This window comes from Bos javanicus, chromosome 6, assembly GCF_032452875.1.
Source record: "Bos javanicus breed banteng chromosome 6, ARS-OSU_banteng_1.0, whole genome shotgun sequence".
NCBI classification, from domain to species: domain Eukaryota; kingdom Metazoa; phylum Chordata; class Mammalia; order Artiodactyla; family Bovidae; genus Bos; species Bos javanicus.
In genome coordinates, this window is record NC_083873.1 from 58,941,262 (window position 1) to 58,954,516 (window position 13,255).

A 13,255-nucleotide genomic window follows, 5' to 3' on the forward strand; every position below is an offset into this window, starting at 1 on the left:
ATGAGATAAAAATAAGACTATGAAGACCAAATAATTACAACTTTAAATAAAGCCAATACAATTATGGGATGTTAGAGTTCTGAGAACTCAAACATTGTTTCTAATGGGCACCAGTGCTAGACAGACTTTCAAATGCTTTCGATTCTATTTAAAGAGATTTAAAGAAGAAAAAATTTATGAAATAAAAGTGTGAAACAACAAGAAAGATTTTTGATTTTTTTGGTAGGTTAGTGAGAAAAAACAAGTAAGATATGGAAAAAAATCATCTTAGATCTTAATTCTTTTTTTCTAAGTATATATCCCAATGGAAGGAATGATGCTAAAACTGAAACTCCAGTACTTTGGCCACCTCATGTGAAGAGTTGACTCATTGGAAAAGACTCTGATGCTGGGAGGGATTGAGGGCAGGAGGAGAAGGGGACAACAGAGGATGAGATGGCTGGATGGCATCACTGACTCGATGGATGTGAGTCTGAGTGAACTCCGGGAGTTGGTGATGGACAGGGAGGCCTGGCGTGCTGCGATTCATGGTGTCGCAAACAGTCGGACACGACTGAGCGACTGATCTGATCTGATCCCAATTGGATTCAATATCAATGTAGAACATACTATTTTTTTGGAGGAATTTAACTTCTAATTTTTCAAAAAAGCAACAAAAGTATACATGGCAAGTTGAGATCACCCTCTCACTTCTCTTGTGGCTGACTATTACTTTTATTTTGGGTTTTGGGCTGTTGTTTATTTTTATTTAAGTATTGTTAATTTATAATATTGTGTTAGTTTCAGGTCTATATTATAGTGACTTTTGTAGATTATACTCCATTATAAGGTTGTTACAAGATGATGGGTATAATTCCCTGTGCTATACAGGATAATTTTGTTGCTTATCTACTTCATATAGTTTATATCTGTTAATTCTATATCTCTAATTTGCCCCTTCTCCCTTCCCTCTCCCTTTTGGTAATCACAAGTTTTCTGTATCTGTGGAACACACTATCTTTAATTTAAAGCACTGAAGTCTCAGGAAAAAGTTTCAAATTTCAGATAACAGAAACAGCACTGGTCTTCCATGGAGTCTCAAAGAGTTGGATACAACTTAGCAACTGAGCAACATCTGGGTTTCCCTGGTGGCTAAAGAATCTGCCTGCCAATGCAGGAAACACGGGTTGGAACCCTGGTCTGGAAACACCCCACCTGCCATGGAGTAATTAAGCCTGGGCGCCACAACTATTGAGCCTGTGCTCCAGAGCCTGGGAACCACAACTACTGGGCGCTCACGCATCCCAACTAGAGAGCAGCCCTCGCTCGTCCCAACTAGAAAAACCTTGGCATCAACAGAGATGCAGCACAGTCAATAAATAAATAAATAAAATTATTTTTTTTAATAGTACTAATAATAAGAATCTAACTAGGGAACATGCCTTCTGATCAACTAATGTTTTTGTTTTCTCCAAGAAAAAAAAATCTAAAGCCAATATATTATAGATAGTTTATACTTCTTCTAGTTCGAGATAATCTTTTAAGTAAAAATTTTAGTGAAGTAAAAAAAAGTTTTAAACAGTACATATACTTTAGCACAGAAAAGTGCTCAATTTTCAGAAGTGAACACACTTGTGTAATCACTATCCATACAAGAATTAGAAGAATATTAACAGGGGAGTTCCCTGGTGGTCTAGTGGTTAGGATTCTGGGCTTTTACTACTGTGGCCTGCATTCAGTCTCTGGTTGGGGAACTGAGATCCTACAAGCCTGGCTGGGTCAACAAAACAAAACCAAAAAACATTAAATCAAAGCCTGCAGTATGTCCTCTTCTAGTAACTACAACCCCTCAAACTACCATCATGCTGAATTCTACCACCAGACCAGTATATCTATATTTGAACTTTATATAAATGGGATACACAGTATGGACTACCTTGTGTCCAATGACTTGTTACTTTTATGAGAATTTAAACATATGCTTGCATGCAGGAGTAGTCACATTGATTTTTCAATGTAGTATTATATTAAACTATAATTTATGTATCCATTCTATTGCTAATTAACATGTAGGGTGTTTCCCATTTGGGGTTATTAGGAATAACACTGTTAATAATACTGTCTTTTGGTGCATATATGTGAGCTTTTCTGTTGCATATACACCTTGAAGTGGAATTCCTAAGTCAGACTATGCATATTTTCAGTTTTAATAATTAATGTTGAGACATTTTACAAACTGGCTGTACCAATTTATGTACTGATCAGCAGTATATAAGCGTTTCCTCGGTGGCTCAGTGGTAAAAAATCTGCCTGCAACGCAGGAGACATGGGTTCAATACCTGGGTTGGGAAGATCCCCTGGAGAAGGAAATGGCAACCTACTCCAGTATTCTTGCTTGGGAAATCCCATGGACAGAGGAGCCTGGAAAGCCATAGTCCATGGGGTCTCAGAGAGTTTGACACAACTTAGCAACTGAACAACAGCAGGGCATACAGTTCCAATTGCCCTAAATCCTTGTCAACACTTGGCATTGTCAGCAGTCATAATTTTAGCCATTCTGTTACACTTTGTGTTTGAAAAGTTATGCTGGCATAATAATTATGTAATAATTCAGTAATCAACTGAATGACTGGATATAAATATGGTTCACAAGATTTCAGATGACTTCCAGCCCTTTTATGGATATCAGAATTATTAAACTCTTAATCAAGTTATCTTTCCAAAATGCTTCTAAAAATCCCCACAAACCAAAATAGTAGTAATGTTATCTAACAGGGAAAGAAATGCTATCACACTGAGGTATTTAAAGAAGTATTATGGGAGGTTCATCTGGTAGAGGAAGAAAGGGTCAAGCACAAACAGAAGCTACCACATACACAGAGGGCTTCTAAAAAAATTCTAAGTCTGATTGAGATATTAACAAATCTTGGATTTCTATTCACAGACCTATAAATAGCAGGCAGATTTATCTTACAGAGATTTCCCCTTCTAAAGACTGCTTAAAGACTATAGTTGATTAGAGTCTTATAAATAACAAAACTTTTCTGGGAAAAAAAAAAAAGAATATATTGATGTTGGAGAAAAATGCTATCCTCAAAACTTTCAAATGCTTTTCTGTTGAGTTTCAAAAGGATAATATCATGAACTCTTTTTACTATGAAAACTTAAAAAAATGAAACCTTACTTAATAAAATAGAGACACATTTTCCTAACTATGAGTTCTCTAAATTAAAGAAATACTGAAATTCCAATTTAAACAAATTTGTGATACTGAACACTAAACATGAAAGACACCATTTATTCATTCAAGGTTTATCTGATATAAATACAATAATCCAAAAATATAATAGGCTTACATGAATCAATATTAGAAACAACCAGTTTTTTAATTTCTATTTTCACAGAATGCCACTTTTTAATTGCACTATTATAATATGGTAGCCATACTAACAGACAAAATTAGAAAATAGAGAAGAAAATTACTCGTCATCTCACTCCACTAATACAACAATTACTAATATTCAGTAAACTTTTTTCTACACATTTTTCCTAGGCATATCTGACATAATTATAATGTTCATAATATGTATTTAGACTTTTCCATTTTATTCCTATCAGTTACAGTCATAGAGTTTTACATCAAATTAAATTAGCAAAAAAAGTAAGAAAGCAAAGAGCATAAGAACAATGCATTGTTTAATATGGTTTACCTCATAAATAGGAAGTGTAGGAGAGTTCCATGCATTGATTCTTGATTCATTGATATCAACAACCGTCACCCTGATTTCAGGGCACATGTGAGCAATGACACTACACGTGGGTCCACCAACATAGCCTGCACCGATGCAGCAGATCTTCTTAATTTCAAACATGACTGTACTAGAAGAGAAACAGTAAGACTGACTACTGAGAGCAGAAAATTTAAAGAAACCACACTGCACATTCATCACACTTTATAAAAACTGTCAAGGTGACAGGTATAGGGAAAGATTTCCTACATTCAGACCCATTAAGAATTATGAAAACAGTGATTAAAAAAAAAGTAACATTCCAATTGGATGACCTAGCCTGTTCTCCGCTGAACCAGCATGAAACATGGAAAAAATTATAGTAATTGATATTACTGAAAAAGCGTGACAAAGATTATAATGACCTATACCAGACCACCTGACCTGCCTCTTGAGAAATCTGTATGCAGGTCAGGAAGCAACAGTTAGAACTGGACATGGAACAACAGACTGGTTCCAAATAGGAAAAGGAGTCCGTCAAGGCTGTATATTGTCACCCTGCTTATTTAACTTCTATGCAGAGTACACCATGAGAAACGCTGGACTGGAAGAAGCACAAGCTGGAATCAAGATTGCCGGGAGAAATATCAATAACCTCAGATATGCAGATGACACCACCCTTATGGCAGAAAGTGAAGAGGAACTAAAAAGCCTCTTGATGAAAGTGAAAGTAGAGAGTGAAAAAGTTGGCTTAAAGCTCAACATTCAGAAAAGGAAGATCATGGCATCCGGTTCCATCACTTCATGGCAAATAGATGGGGAAACAGTAGAAACAGTGTCAGACTTTATTTTTGGGGCTCCAAAATCACTGCAGATGGTAATTGCAGCCATGAAATTAAAAGACGCTTACTCCTTGGAAGGAAAGTTATGTCCAACCTAGATAGCATATTCAAAAGCAGAGACATTACTTTGCCAACAAAGGTCCGTCTAGTCAAGGCTATGGTTTTTCCTGTGGTCATGTATGGATGTGAGAGTTGGACTGTGAAGGAGGCTGAGCGCCGAAGAATTGATGCTTTTGAACTGTGGTGTTGCAGAAGACTCTTGCGAGTCCCTTGGACTGCAAGGAGATCCAACCAGTCCATTCTGAAGGAGATCAGCCCTGGGATTTCTTTGGAAGGAATGATGCTAATGCTGAAACTGCAGTACTTTGGCCACCTCATGCGAAGAGTTGACTCATTGGAAAAGAGAGCAATATGCTTAGCAATATGCATACTCTGATGCTGGGAGGGATTAGGGGCAGGAGGAGAAGGGCACGACAGAGGATGAGATGGCTGGATGGCATCACTGACTCAATGGACGTGAGTCTCAGTGAACTCCAGGAGTTGGTGATGGATAGGGAGGCCTGGCGTGCTGCAATTCATGGGGTCGCAAACAGTCGGACACGACTGAGCGACTGAACTGAAGTGAACTCTACTGAATATTTAGAAAGTCAAGCAGCACAATAAAAACTTTACTCTCTAACACAGTAGCATAACTTTGATTGCCAAGGGAAAATCATAGGTGAACACACCCGTGCAATTCTTGCTTAACTAAATGTTGGTGTACAAAGGTCAGCTTTATGACAGATTTAGACTAAAATGACAGATATTAAGATTAGTTCTAAGCCCAGAATTGACCTGAGATTATATTCCCTGCACAGTTTGGCTTCAGCAATTCTTTCCTAGGTACTGGACAAAGATCTTAAACTCTATTTCAATTTTAATCAGAAACTATGAAATAGTTAAAGGGAAGTAATTTCTGTAGTTGGGCTTTCGTAGCTCAGTTGGTAAAGAATCAGCCTGCAATTCAGGAGACCTGGGTTCAATCCCTGGATTGGGAAGATCTCCTGGAGAAGGAAGTGGCAATCCACTCCAGTATTCTTGCTGGGAGAATCCCATAGACAGAGGAACCTGGCGGGCCAGTCAATGGGGTCACAAGAATTGGACACGACTTAGCTACTTAGACTAATTTCTGTAGTTAGCAAAGCTATGTCACAGATTTTGATGACTTTTCAAGTGATTAGGTGAACTGATTCACACTAATCAAAATGACAAGGGACTGAGTTATGTAAAAGAATGTCAGTTTATTCAGTAATAAGAACAAAAATAATCAAACTGATCAAATTCTTAGAAATTTTGTCCTTGCCAAGGACTAAATCTAATCTCAGACATCATCTGATCTAACCCATTCATGGATTCCAAAGAGAAGGAAAATGGGAATTAGAGAGTTTAAGAACCTGTTAGTATATTGCTGCATGGATCAGAGAAGGTAATATGGAAGGCTCACCTAATTACAATGCCTGGCAAGTATATCCCTATAGTGAAAAAAGGTACACAAAGCACATAATTAAGATGATCCAATTCCCCCTGATATGAATTTGCACTAATCAAACAATGTTCTAATCTTCACTGGTTCTCTGGGTAAGCTTCCCTACTGGAAATGAATGGCTTGACAACCCATACAAGTATCCTGGTCTGTGCTAATAAACAAATAATCTGGTTTATAAATTGATCTTTTGGTTGTGATTAGAAGATATCAACTCCCAGAGTCTGATCTCTAATGACTCCTTTTTTCTTTTTTGGCTGTGTGGCTTATGGGATCCTAGCTACCTGACCAGGGATCAAACCCCAGCCCCCTGCAGAGGAAGCAGAGAGTCCTAACCACTGGACTGCCAGGGAATTCCCTCTAATGACCTTTTAATAACTTAAAAAGGAATTTTAGTAAAACAGTAAATATGTACAGAATTTGTAACCTAATGACTTTTGAAAGAGAGCAATATGCTTAGCAATATGCATACAAAGTAATATTTTTAAATGTATTTTTATTTTGAATAGGTAATAATTCATATGAATCAAAAATTAAATCTGAGGCATTCCCTAGTGGTCCTGTGGTTAAACACTTTCACTGCAGTTGGTCTGGATTTAGTCCCTGGTCAGGGAACTAAGATTCCACCTTGGGGCAGCCAAAAAATATCTGTGTAATAAGGTACACAGAAGCCTCACACCTACCCCATCCTTATCGACTTTGCTACCACAGGAAGCCTTTGTTAATATTCCAGGATTCACCTTAAGAAAAACACTGAGCCTAGAAAAATAAACTTTCGGCAACCATGTATCTTTCATTATTTCACCTTTCTATCTTTCAGTTCTGCCTGTGAATACTCTCCCAGCCTCAAGTGCCCTACAGACAAGGAAAATGTACAGGGAGATATGACTGCGTTGGAATTGCTAAGTGGCTAAAGCTGAGGGGAATGTTCTGAAAGTTCCCACCTGTGGGAGGGAGAGTTGGGCCTGGAGCAGACTTACCAAAGATGTATCTCCAGCATTCACTGCTGCTATCCCCTCTACAGAAGAAGAATCTTGGCATCTGGTTGCAGAAAAAATGCCTCAACTTTCTTCAGGCTTATCCCCTTCTTCTCCTTGATGAAAAATTAACATTCCCAACTTATGGGTCTACTGTGTGGGCACAGCAGAGAATTTGGCCATAGAATAATATAGGTCCTGACCCTCAACTACTTAACAATTTATTTAGGGAATAATTCAACTGAAAAGCATTTATTAAAGACCCCACTATGTATCAGACACTATTGTTCTATGTACTATAGATACAACAGTGACCAGGACAGACAAGAGTTCCTACCTTTAGGTGGTTATATTTTAGTAGGAGAGCACGCAAACAAAACAATGGCAGTTGTGGTAAACTCCACATAAAGGAAATAAAGGAAAAGCTGAAAAAGAAACACTGTGGGGAATGGACTATTTTATTTAGGGTAAAGCAAGTCTCTCTGAGGTGACTTTTAAACTGACTTAAAAGATAAAGAGAGAAGGCAATGGCACCCCACTCCAGTACTCTTGCCTGGAAAATCCCATGGATGGAGGAGCCTGGTAAGCTGCAGTCCATGGAGTCGCTAAGAGTCGGACACGACTGAGCGACTTCACTTTCACTTTTCACTGTCATGCGTTGGAGAAGGAAATGGCAACCCACTTCAGTGTTTTTGCCTGGAGAATCCCAGGGACAGGGGAGCCTGATGGGCTGCCGTCTATGGGGTCGCACAGAGTTGGACACGACTGAAGCGACTTAGCAGCAGCAGCAAAAGATAAAATGGAATCAGTCACACCCAGATAACATGGTTAAATTATACAAGGGAGTATAACCAACTAGATGACAAAATAAGTGTTAAAGTCCAGAGGAATCAAAATAAGAAAGCAACCTACATCGAGGGAAATGTAAAAGACTGGCCTAAAGAATGAATTGGATATAGAAAGGAAATATAAGAGAGGAGGGCATTTCAGATGACAGGAGGGAACAGATAAGGACTTACATACAGAAATGAGTCCAAAGAAGTGAGACGATCTGCCTAGTTACAAGGAAAAAAAAAAGTGGATGTTAAGTAGTGAGAGGCAATGTTATATGCCAGCCTGGATGGGAACCAGGTTTGGGAGAGAATGGATACATGTTTATGTATAACTGAGTCCCTTTGCTATTCTGCTGAAACTACCACAACATTGTTAATTGGAGCTTCCCTGGTAGCTCAGCTGGTAAAGACTCCACCTGCAATCCAGGAGACCCCAGTTCGATTGCTGGGTCGGGAAGATTCCCTGGAGAAGGGATAGGCTACCCACTTCAGTATTCTTGGGCTTCCCCGGTGGCTCAGATGGTAAAGAATCTGCCTGCAATGCAAGAGGCCTGGGTTCGATCCTTGGGTTGGGAAAATCCTCTGGAGGAAGGCATGGCAACCCACTTCAGTATTCTTGCCAGAAGAATCCCCATGGATGGAGGACCCTGGAGGGCTACAGTCCATGAGGTCACAAAGAGTCAGACACGACTGAGCAACTAAGTACACACACCCCAATACAAAATAAAAAGTTTTGTTTTTTAAAAAACAATTTTATTTATTTATTTATTTTGCTGTGCTGGGTCTTAGTTCCTGCTCAGGCTTTTCTCTAGTTGCAGTGAGTGGGGGCTACTCTATAGTTGCGGTGGATGAGGTTCTCATTGCAGTGGTTTCTCTTGCTCTGGAGCACCAGTTCAGGGAGCTTGGGCTTCAACAGTTGCAGCTCCCAGGCTCCAGAGCACAGGATCAATTCACTGTTAGTTGCTCCTCAGCATGTGGGATCCTCCTGGATCAGGGACTGAACTCATGTCTCTTGGATGGGCAGGTGGATTCTTTACCACTGAGTCACCAGGGAAGCCCCCAAAAGTTTAAAATTACAAAAGAAAAAAAAAGTATTAACAGGTAATAATTGTCTTCTAGAGTGGAAATGAATTGGAAGTGGGTCTTGAATGCCTTTTTCAGGAAGGTATGACCATAAAAATCCATGAGGCTATAATTTAATAACTTAAGGAAACTGCTGAAAGTAACCATAACAATCAAAGGCATTAATGTATCTAAAGCCTAACAAGCTCCATTGAAGAAAAAGAAGAGGGAATGATCAGCTTGGAGCCTGGAAAAGGAACATTAAGAAGAAGAATGACGTTTATTTCAGAGCTGTCTAAAGAGTGACACAGAATCTGGAAGTCAGAAGTGTTCTGGGTTCAGAACAGTGAGGCAAGAAAAGGCTTTCCCAATGCTTGGATGGCAAATTACCCCCAAATTCTTGGCTCTGATTCCACTCTGCCTTATGAGTTCAGATTGCCAGGAATTATAACACTAGAAAGGGATGACCTGGGTTTGAGACATCAGTATTCCAGGCACTAGAATAAAATTTCCCTACTGTATTAGCAAGGTTCCATCCTAGTATATCCATCAGTCTCTTATGAGCTTAGGCATCATAAGTTAACACCTAAAACCTCATTAACCATGGGTCTGTGGGAGAAAAAAAAATCAACCTTCCAGATCTGTAAGGCTGAAGGTCAAGTCCTGAACTGTGACAAATCTGAAGGACTACCACACACAGCAACACCCTTACTGGATAGGTGGCCTCTCTAATCAAAACCAAGATATGTGGAATACCTAAAAAGTGAACTCTCAAAAGACTTTTGAACGACAGGATTTTATGTTATCACTTAACCCGTAGTCAAGAGGTTGTAAGGACAGCCTATGCCCTCAATCTCAACCAGAACAGGTTCTGTTAACATTCTTACAATAAACATGGGTTGAATATCTACATGATGAACTCTTGGGGTCAAGAGTTTAATAAGGTGGTCCCAGGCTAACATTTCTCTGCTGCTCTTCACCCAAGCACCTAGAATAGGCTCTCAATAAATATTAATTGGATAAGTAACTCTTATTAAGGGTCTTTTTGAGATGAAAACTGTTATTTGAATATTTTTAGCTCAGACGGCTTATCACAGTATTTTTGCAGATTGTCCAAAATCCTATCATCCTTTCTCTTGAGGTAGAACTTTAGCATGTCTTCTCAGAGCTACTTCTTTAAAAAAAAAAAAAAAAAGATTATGGCTGTGCTGGGTCTTCAGTGCTGCTTGCAGGCTTGCTCCAGTTGTGGTGGCTGGTGGGGTCGGGGGCTACTCTTTGTTGCAGTGCAAGGGCTTCTCAGTGCAGTAGTTTCTCTTGTTGCACAGCACAAGCTCTAGGCGCACGAGCTTCATTACTTGTGACGCACAGGCTCAGTAGCTGCAGCTCCTGAGCTCTAGAGCGCTGGCTCAGGGGTTGTGGCTCACCAGCTTAGTTGCTCCGCAGCATGTGGGACCTTCCTGAACCAGGAATTGAACCTGTGCTCCCTGCCTTGGCAGGCGACTCTTTACCACTGAGCCACCAGGGAAGCCCCCAGAGTTACTTCTTATCCACCTTGGTTGCCAGGCCATATTCAGCTTGCCTTTCATATAAACAGCTAGGGTAAACTGCTGATGGCAGGTGGGCCTGTATTATAGAACTACATGTGTTTTGGGGTACCCCTGTGTTGCTATTTCATATGGCTCGCAGATGACAATGGGGAAATTACTGAAGAAGCCCGATGTACCATCTTTGCAAGTCCAATAAATTACCACTTGGAAGTTTCAACAAAATCGTCAATAAGCTTTAATATGAAGCTTGATACAGTGTTAGTGATGTACTTTACCTGACACAGATATCTTCTGGTACCACTTTAAATTTCTACTTTTATATACCTTCTGATCCTCTACTGTGCTGTCCGGGAAATGGTAATATTTGCTTAAGAACGAGTCAGTTTGAAATGACTTTTGACCCCGTGTTTTGGGAAAGTCACAGCAATCCAAGCTGTTCCAAACTATTTTTCTTTAAAAATTTTACAAATTCAGATCAATATTTCAACCTACAAGCTCTGGCTAACAAAGAGCAAACCTCCTATTACAATCTAAGGTGAATATAATCCCTCCATCTCCACCCCTCTTCAGTATACTCTATAACTACCCAGTATAATGGGCTTCCCTGGTGGCTAAGTGGTAAAGAATCCACCTGCCAGTGCAAGAGATGCAGGTTCAATCCCTGGGTCAGGAAGATCCCCTGGAGAAGGAAATCATAACCCACACCAGTATTCTTGCCTGGGAAATGCCATGGACAGAGAAGCCTGTCAGGCTACAGTCCATGGGGTTGCAAAAAAGTCGGATGCAGTTTAGTGACTAAACAACAACAAAGCTAAGGCAATGGATGTCACATCAACTTCACACATCATTTTAGACATTTCAGAAATTAAATACTAACAAATGCCTGACCTGGGGGAAATATTTAATCAATTAATAAGACTGTTAACTTTATATCTAAAAGGTTTCATGTAAAGTTGTGGAAACAACAAGAGAGAAGATGGAGTATGAGTATTGGGTGCAGATTTCCTATTAAAGGAGTACAGCAACAGGAGAAGAAATGAGACTCTTTAAATCAGGGTTGTCTATCCCTTACCTTAAACTAGATGCTGGGCACTACCAAGCACATCTCAGAACACACAGTAACCTCTTTCATTTCCAGAACCACCCTCCTACCCACCAAGAAACAGACCAGACTACAGTTGTCCATTTCTTAGGGGATTTGAATAAACTCACAGACTCGCTGTGTCTTTGAGGGCAGTCAATGAACAGTTCCTCCTCTGTATATCCCTGAAAAGTTCCCTATCAGTGAATCCTTCTTTTCTATACACCAGAATTCTTGACCTTACTCAATTATTTTCCTATATACAAGAAGGTATAATTTTTCAAGGTCTCACACAAACACGATCTCCTGAAACACTCAAGAAAGGCCTTTCTTAACATGAAATAAAGCCATTATATGGTGTGGCAGCCAACAATGCATTTCAGGACAGCTATATAGATGTCACGACAGAGAATTTTAGGACTTCGCCTTCGAAAAGGCTCTCTGGTTTGTTTTCTTGTCAGTTTCTTAAGAAGAGCGGTCAGTGAAGGGAGAAAAGCAGCAGCACTCCATGTGAGCAATTCTAAACACAAAAGACTTTGATTCAGAGGCCAAAATGGGGTCCCTAAGCAAAGGACCACTTCCTGTGGTGATGTTCGGCTTTCAGAGGCGCCAGGGAAATCTCACTTAAGTCGCAAAGTGGGAGAAAGCAGAAAACAGAAGCGGTTGGAAGACTCGCCGAGTCTTGAATTAAAAGCCTAAGCTATCCCTCTTCCAAGACAGCAGATCCAAAAGACGATTCCCGCCCCCAGAGCCCAGAAGAGGAGACGGAGAGTCGTGACACTGGGAAAGCCTGGGACCGCGCACAGGGAGCGACTGGAAGCAGCGCGCACACCCCGCCAGGCTCCTTTCACATCCCAGCGGGACCCGGGAGCACCCCACTGGGCGGCGGGGCCAGCCCGAGAAAGGCGCTTACCCACTTCCAGGCACCGAGTGCTGCAACCACTTCTATCTCCTCGGCTCGGACAGCTCCTCGCTCTGGGCCGCGCAGCCGCAGCTTCAGCACTCGCGCCCTGCTCCGTCTGATCTTCCCACACCGCACACCCTTCTCGGGATGCCAGGCGCCACACCCTGAGTCCCGGGCCCGAGCCCGTATTTAAAGGTTTCCACCCGAGAAGGCGGAGGATTCATTCCTTGGGAGCCAAGCCCTCCCGGACTCTGCCCTCGGTTGCATCCCTGCTCCCCCTCCCGCCAAGCTAGGCCAGGGCCCGCCCCTATTTCCTGCGGGGCCCAGGGGCCGGGATACGGGGGCGTGGCTAGTCGTGGCTGGGAGGGAACAGACTCCGCCCCCTGCCGAAGCTGAGCAAATTGGCTCCGTCCAGCTCAGCGGCCCCGCCCCTGCCGCGAGCCGGGCTGGGCGGAGCTGCGTGCGCTGCGGGTCCACCAAGGCCCAAGCGGCCAGAACCGGGGGAGCGAGTAGGTCAGATTCTAGTTCCCCCGTAGTCTGAAGTCTTCTTTTGCCATCTGGCCCCTGGTTCCTTCCATGTGTCCCCATCCTGTCTGACAGCGCTGAGGTGGTGCCGCGTGCGCGCCAGATCAGCCATACTTTGGGGCTGAGGCCCAAGGGGACCGGAAGGTCCAGGCCCCCTTTCCGGTCTCCCCAGCAGCCTAGAGGGCCTGCCTTGTCTTCCGGCTCCCCTAGACCGTGTGGATCAGACGTGGCCAGCAGCCTCCTCCACTCCCACGT

The 13,255-nt window shown here is 41.7% G+C and overlaps 1 protein-coding gene across 2 annotated transcripts in view; it reads right to left on the reverse strand.

The window, feature by feature from the left end:
- Nucleotides 1-12,786, reverse strand: part of UGDH (UDP-glucose 6-dehydrogenase) — a 33,908-nt gene extending 21,122 nt beyond the window's left edge. The window contains exons 1-2 of one of the 2 annotated variants that reach the window (XM_061419945.1): nt 12,485-12,786; nt 3,690-3,858 (exon numbers count right to left, since the gene is read on the reverse strand). In XM_061419945.1, the coding sequence (XP_061275929.1) occupies nt 3,690-3,851 (162 nt within the window). In that variant the 5' untranslated portion in view covers nt 3,852-3,858; nt 12,485-12,786. The remainder of the gene's footprint in view (nt 1-3,689; nt 3,859-12,484) is intronic. The other variant, XM_061419946.1, reaches the window with a different exon arrangement.
- Nucleotides 12,787-13,255: the final 469 nt, after the last annotated feature.